This window comes from Ixodes scapularis, unplaced genomic scaffold (genome assembly GCF_016920785.2).
Source record: "Ixodes scapularis isolate PalLabHiFi unplaced genomic scaffold, ASM1692078v2 ptg001568l_1__unscaffolded, whole genome shotgun sequence".
NCBI lineage: Eukaryota > Metazoa > Arthropoda > Arachnida > Ixodida > Ixodidae > Ixodes > Ixodes scapularis.
In genome coordinates, this window is record NW_024610167.1 from 1,511,348 (window position 1) to 1,519,044 (window position 7,697).

At 47.7% G+C, this 7,697-nt stretch overlaps 1 protein-coding gene across 1 annotated transcript; it reads right to left on the minus strand.

Moving 5' to 3' along the window:
- Window positions 1–700: 700 nt before the first annotated feature.
- Window positions 701–7,266, minus strand: LOC115318024 (the record flags this gene model as incomplete). The annotated part of the gene is made up of 9 exons (XM_040216721.1): window positions 701–932; window positions 989–1,134; window positions 1,189–1,360; window positions 2,703–2,945; window positions 4,112–4,298; window positions 4,492–4,656; window positions 6,338–6,749; window positions 6,840–7,185; window positions 7,260–7,266. Coding segments are annotated over 9 exons (1,851 nt in total), but the record flags the coding sequence as incomplete, so codon positions are not given.
- Between the last annotated feature and the right edge of the window lie 431 nt (window positions 7,267–7,697).

Below are 7,697 nucleotides of genomic sequence, written 5' to 3' on the forward strand. Positions count from 1 at the left end.
GTGCATGTATAGTGCGCCCGGACAGGGGCAGTCTTCTGAAAAGACCAACTTCTCTATCCGCTAGAGATAACAAATTTAAAATGGGGTAACACCCATTCGGTGGGGAGTCTGTACCAACAATCGGAGACCTGAGACGAGAAAATGGGCCACAGACGTTTTGAAAAGGAGCTCGTGGCAAGGGGCTGGCGACCGGGGGCTCGTGCTCGGAACAGATGCGATTGACACGTCAGATCGAAATGCTTTGCTGCTTGTGCATAGTGTAAATAAATGTTTCAAGTTCCTGCACAATCTACTGTCAGGGAAAAATAATATGCAAACAGAGGAGCACGTGGCTTGCGGTACAGGTTGCGCTGCCTGGAAGTGAGCCTAGGGGCGAAGGTGCGTGGCCTACTCCGATATGTTTATGCTCTCCGCTTGGCGCTCCCTAAGCTTCATCAGTGCGTCTCTTAGTGCACTGAAAGCTACCACCTCTATCTTTGCTCGCTCCGAGAGAGTGCGCGCTTTAGCTGCTATAAGCAGCAAGCTTCCTTGTGCCGCATGCGCCGAGTGAGCAAAGATAGTGGTGATAGCTTTCAGTGCACTAAGAGGCGCACTGCTGAAGCTTGGGGAGTGCCGAGCGAAGGGCGTAAACTCATCGGGTAGGCCATGCACCCTCGCCCCTAGGCTCGCTTCCAGGCGGCGCAGCTTGTACCGCAAGCCACGCGCTCTTCTGTTCGCATTTGATTTTTCCCCGACAGTACATGTTCCTTCAGCTTCAGCTTAGCAGTTGAACCGGGAACGGTGGTTAGAGATGAGCAGGTCCTTGCTGGGGCGTTCATATCCACTCGACAGAGTTGGGGGAGCCTCGACACAGTTGGCCTTTCGTGCAGCTCGGTACGACGGGTAGTGGCAATTGAGGGCGAGGGTTTCCTTCATGAGCTCTTGTACATAGGCTGAAATTAAGACTAGATGTTAGAAGCTGGTAGTTGTACTCGTTTTGACATCTTACCGTATGTGCAGGGCCCTTTCATGGGAGATGCAATCGGCCTCTTTGTTTGTTTAGGCCGCTTGACCAGGAACCTTTTTTTGCCTTCCTTAGTAGTCGCCTGTGGCCTGTCGCTGTTTTCGTTGAAATGCAGCGCTGCCACAAAGACTCTGAAAAGTTAAGACTTTAGCGGGCACATGCAAACAATTGGTTAGCTTGCATACCTTGCCTGCATGCTCTCGTAACCAAAGTGTGTCGACTTCGGTGCGAACTGGTTCACAGTGCTGTGAAAGCACTCAGTTGCGTAGGTTTGCGCTGAGGTTGAGAGCTGCGGGATGTCCTTCAGCAGTGGCTTTGACAGCACGATGCTCTTTAGCTTGTCGTGTGCCTGAAGTCCTGGATAAAGTAGGACACTTGTATTACAGACTGTGTGGTTTCAAATCTGCTATTACAACAATAACACTAAGGCTCATAAGAAAAAGTAGTAGTTTTGTGTAATTAAATTAAAAATATATGATATCCAGAGGTTAATAAAAGGGTTAGAGCTGATGAGAACAGATTAAATTGGGTAAGTTTAATAGGCTGCTACCAGTCCTGCTTACTGCCCGTGTTTATGATGCCTAGATTTTTTTATCGAATAGACCAAGCGATGCCGATTTTAATTTTGCAAAGGCATGATGCACCAAATCGTCATGCTTGGTTGACTCGTGTGCCCGAACATGTAAGTACAGGTCCCAGCGGTCCGTATAAACACCGCGCGGTAACGATGCACGCGGAAGAAAGCTGAAGCTACCACCTATCGGCTCACTCCCCTCTACCAGCAGTCATAGGTTCTTCCCTGGCTGCCACACGGACTAACCAGTATAGAGAGCCAGTAAACTTGCCACATTCATAACCAGACACCTTGAAACTAAGAACCAGTACAACAACTTGGTTGAAATTGTTAAAGAATTCAACCTGAGGCCAATTCAAAAGTTTTATGTGTGAGCAAATTGCGGTTCCACTAGAAAAGGCACACCAGGGCCCGTTTGCTTGAAGCGCTAACTATGGCTACAAGTTGACTGCAGTACCTAGGCGAGGGATTTTGAAATCACGCGACTGGCTCGGTAGAGATGCGGGGAAACATGGCAGTGCCCCGGTGAGTTAGCGCTGCTCGCTTTGGAACTAATATGTCGTTGTAGCTGCAGTATCGGGTGCGTTAATCAGCAACGAATGGTGCAGGAGCCTTCACTTTGCCTTACCTCACTTAAATCGCAAAGCATGAGCAATGACCTTGCCACATTTTTTAGTCTTTCCATTCTGGCCATTTCTAAGCCTAAATGAATGCGATAATTGTCAGCATGGCAACGTCTTTGGAAAACGGATTGCCTTGACTGAATCGGCCGGGTATTCATACCACACAAAAGCAGACAGCGTCGCAGCAGACCTTTTTCTAAATACCCAAGCATTGAGGAGAACGCTGAAAGTGTAATTCTATGGTCCACGAGCGCTGGTCTTCCTCTTATAAACGATTCAAAGTAAATAATCATAAGGCTTTGACAAGCATGCGTGCAAGGCAAAATTTGTTTTAGACTTGTGGGCAGACCAGTATGTCTGCCCACATCTCATTGCGCAATGTGTGGCACTGCTATCGGCCGGACCTGTTTGTTTGCAAACATGAGTTGGTGTATACTTCACAGCATCACTTGGTATGAAACACTAACATGTCAACACAGTTAATATGCTGTGGTCTACTTGCCCTCAGGAAGCCACTTTTTCTTCCCCAGGTCTCCGTGCTGGCACCTTGGATACAGGGGGTCGGCATGTTCGTGCAAGTCAGCCACGTGTCCCACCAGGGAAGTCCACTTAGGAAGGATCTCCTCTGGCGCTCCATCGCTGGATTCCGCACACCAATAGAGGTGCTTGACAGTTGCCTGCACCCAGTCTTGGAGTCCCACAAGGGATTTGAGTTTCCCAACTGAGACCATGCGTTTCTTGATGCCTGAAAAATGAAGCATTGTATTCATTCTGCTAAGCACCAAGCTTACATTGCCAGAAACAACAGCTTGACAAAATAAAGAGTTCATAATTATGAACACCAAAAACAAGAAAAACCCAATCCTGCCCCATTTTCTCAAGTATAAAAAAAAACATGGCGATACCTCACTCTAGGACACTTTACTTTTTAGACGCTTTCGTCGAGTGTAAAGTTTGTGCCTGCTGTCTTCGATGCTGCGCAAATAGTTACGGGACGGAAGAAACATCAACCCAAGCAGTTTGGGCTCCAAGTCGGCATGCGCATGGCCTGGTGAGCGAGATCGTTCCCAACCGCTCTGGGGACGCCACCTCGCCCAACCTTGCCAACCGCGACCGGACCCTGAGGCCGAAAGGCTCTGGCACAGCCAGGAACGGCACCGAGGTTGGAGCTCCTCTTTCTGCGTAGCATGCAGTGCTCAGAGCTATCGGCGTCTGTCCTTGCACTGAAGGCTCTAGGGACTCCTTCGGACACGAAGGTCCTATTTCGCGAGGCCTGGACAAGGGCCGCTTTACCGAGCAGATTTGCTATATGTCGCTCACATAGTTTGACAATAAAAGCTTGCGGTTCTTCTCTGGAGAAAATATTGCGGGCGACCACACGGACTGCTCTCCGCCGCCGCCGAGGGTGGCTGCCGCCATGTTCTCAGCTGTTCGCTTGCTCCCAGAGCGGGTGCCTTCCCATAATCCTCCCCGATCCAAATTGCGATGCAACCTCCATTTACATGTTTTGAATAAATGTGCATTCGCCATCTCAATCCACCTCTGTCTAGCGACTTGAATGCGATGCGCTCTCCTACTGTATTGTTTGTTTACATCACCGCATTGAATGCGACAACTGGATTCGATGCGACTAAGCCGCATTCATGTAAACACGGCTTATGTTTCAGCTTATATTGTACTGCAGCGAAAACTAGAAGCGCAAGCTCATGGCCTTGGCAGCTGCTCCTGCTGCACGAGAGTTTGTGCCGCCGAGCAGTTGCCATACAGCAAGGAGCTCCCGCTTGTAGCCTTTCCTGCAGTACAACATACGCAGAAACAAAGTATAGTGACAGACAAGGGTAGGAGTGTTCTGCAATTAAATGTTTTTTTTTGTTTTTGCATAACCTGGAACCCCGATTACTTATGGCTCACCTTTTGCAACGTGCCAGCAGTCGAACATGTGCCGAATCTGGGGGTACCACTTGGCAAGGAATGACTTGATCATGGAGTGGCGATCAGTGATGATTCCTCCCACAGTCAATCCATTGGCTTCACAAATCAGTAGAGTCCTTTTCAGGCCCTCGAGCTCCATTGCCCAGCTGCCCTTCGTTTCGTTGGACTGAAGTGACAAATAAAACATTGCATTATCACACCGAACATGAAGTATCCAGAACGAAGTCAACTAGAGCTGTTGAATGAGACAACCCATGTCTGAAACAAGTTGTTTTCGCCATTCATTTTCAATTAATTACAGAAAGGTTTCATTCCAGAAGAACAGAAGCATCAGAACATTTATAGCAGGGGAAATTTACCTGCACTGTTTCCACATGGAGAACCTTCTTCGTTGACACGTCGACGACGGTGTACGTTCCATATTTTGCTGAGTGCCCGGGGGAGTCTGACCGCCCATCACCAGCGAGGACCAGTTCTCGTCCACTTGCTTGCTCGAAGAGCTCGTTTTGTTTCCTGTTCCACACCTGGAAGTTTATTTGCAAAGACTTTTGTAAACAAACATAAATCCTGAACATGCTTTTCATTTCACCTATAAGTATACTGCAAGCTTCTTTTCTTTATGTGAACGTCCATGGAAGTTCAGCATTTAAGTTTGAATCCCAGTAAATGCGATCAAAGCATTAACGAATTGTAATTCGTCTTTCTTTCTTTTCAAAATGAGGGGATGAAATGCTCCGAGTCGTGAGTATAAATATTGAAGGCACATATGCACTACTAGGTAGATTGGCAAAACACTTTTTTACTTTTTATTATCTATGCAAGGGCTAGTTGATGAATAGCTTTTGACATTTTCCGTATTGAAACTCAAGAAGCATAGTTTTGCACTTATTTAGGTCGCATACACCCCTGCCTGTTCAGGTCTTGTTCCCCTCGTAGCAATCAACAAGGACAGTTTGGCTGCCGAGGAGCCGCCTTCTCAAGAGCGGGCTCGTTTTTTTAACCTTGAAGAAATGCCACCCCGTATAAAAAATAGAGTACTCGCCGATTAATCTTTACGATCGGCCTGGGAAACATTTATTTTTGATTCTTTTACTTATTCCCCAAATCAAAATCTTCCCTTTACACTGTACACTTATCCAGTAGGTGCAATCAGTCACGAAGCAGGAGAATAAGAACTAATTAAAAACGTTGCCTCCACGTTTAGAAACACATAGGGCGACAATTCACCCACATGGAATGCGGCGAGTCTTCGAGCTTGAAGTATGTGCCATGAACCCTGTATATACTTGCTTTGCCCACACAGTTGGTACCTTTCCACCCCAGGAGTGTGGTAAAAATAGGTGCAGAGGAACAGAGGACATCTCAGCTCTCCCTATTTACAATATTTTCCAGCACATAAGTTGTTTCTTACCTCAAATTCCTGTCACTGCATCTTACACAGAGGTGCGACTTACACCGCTTTTTTTGCAAGTATAAGCCATAGCTGTGCAAGGCCGTATCAAAGTTACAACAAAAGAGAATCGGCAGAGCCTGTAGTTTGTATGGCATCGCACAGACCTAGATTCATTAGATGTAGCCTCGGGTGCTGCAGTGTATTGAATCGTACAGACCTAGATCCATTAGATGTGGCCTTCGGGTCGGCGGATCAGCTTTTCCTTACAATTGGAACCTTGGCAATATGCCGGCTTCCAGCAGAGCTTACAGCCGGCCATATCAGAACAAATTTCCCACGGTAGTTCGCAAGAACATTGAAGCTGGCTCTTACTTGTGCTTATATTACAATATACATATGACAGCTTATCAATGCAGTTTTGCCTTGCGGCCCGTATAAAGATGTGCCACCTATAGACGTTTGCAAGTACGGCCTCGGGGCGCCGCCACCTTGCCCAGTTGGAGTGCACTTGGGCGCATTAAATTCGATTACGATGCCTCACTAAGGTGTCGTAATCAGACTATGGCCGCGCCCAAGCACAACCCAACTCGGCAAGATGGAGGCACCCTGAAGACGCACTTGCAAACATGTATATATCAAGCTTTTTGTAAAAACAGCCGTTTATAGGAGTGTTTGACTTGTAGACAGAAACATATGGTGCTTCCTACGCATGTACTACACCATTCAGGATCCCATAGGAGTGCTGAGCCTGAAATATTGGCACCTAAAATACACCTCTCACAGGAAAGGAAAAGCTTGAAAACGTGCCATACCTGTCTGATCGCTGGTAGAAGGAAGGCACCCTGAATCTTAAAGTATGTCTCGTACGATAAACAGGGCACGCCCATCTGGTGGAGGAGCCTTAGCACTTTTTTGACGATGCTCCCAGAGAAGAGCGTTGCTGCAGCTAGGAGCACATCGCCCAGGGCCCTCCTATTCACTGATGGTTGGCTGGTCCAGGTGTGTTGGTGGCCATTGTTGCACATTCTGTGCACCCGGAGACATGTCCCTCTGATCTTCTTCTCTGTGATGCGGCACAGTGCAGTGCACTCGGGACAATTACCTAGTAGCTCGTCCAAACAAGACTCGAAAACAATAAACTTTCGTTCCGAGACGTAGTCGATGCTTTTGCTGCTCTCATGCTGACTGAGTGCGCTGTCAGATGCAGTGTTCTGCTGTGCATCCCTGGAATAAAAAAAGAAAAGAAAAAAGCAACCTCTTACACACCCTCTCATACTCGTCACTAAAGATGACATATATCCGACTGATACCAACCTCAGAAAGCCGGTGTCGGACATCATCATGAGGAAGCTAGCGTCAGAGGGGAGGTATAGGCTGTCTGCTTCCACGTGTGGCTCTGGCAGCTCCGTGGGACACTCTTCAACAGACTCTTCCTGGCCTGCACTGGGCAGCTCATTGTTTATTGTTGGCAGCTGTGGTGGGTCCGGTGGTGGAGCTGGTTGTCTGCGCACTGGCGGCTGCGGCGACAGAGTCAGCCCTTCAGGCAACATCCAATCCAATGGAGCCTGGGGGACATGATTTGGTGAGGAGCATCGTGGTGTCACGAGGACAGGATTCGTTTGGGACTTTCGTGATGAAGTCTTCAAGGTGACTTGTATGCCTGTGCCATCATAACGTGTTACAACGATCTGAACAATGCTGCCTTCTGTGAAATTTATTCTTGCAGATACATACCTCGATTTCTGCAGATGCCTGAGGTCTGCGTAGCAGCGTTCCGAAGGTCAGGTTGAGCCTGTTTGGCATTACTGATGGAGGGGGCTGTTCACAGCAGAGGAAATAAAGTGTCTTTCAAAACAAAATCATCCTTGGCTCATGTAATCAGCAATAGGCTAGATTACCCTAATTTGGCAGAATTCAGTACTAAAATATGTCAGCCGAGTAGTTTCAATTGGCGCACATACCTGAGCTCGAACAAGGTTCTTCGATGCCAGCATTTGCATCATGCATTGGTTCATGTCCAGAGTCAGGACCTTGCTCAGTGTCGTCACCAGAAGGGGTTGACGATGTGCTGACTTCTTCAGCGATGAGTGTGGCCTTTGCTTGTGCCGGTGCCTCCAGCAATTCAGCAAGTATCTATAAATGATAGGCATAAAAACTTACAACATGCAAACA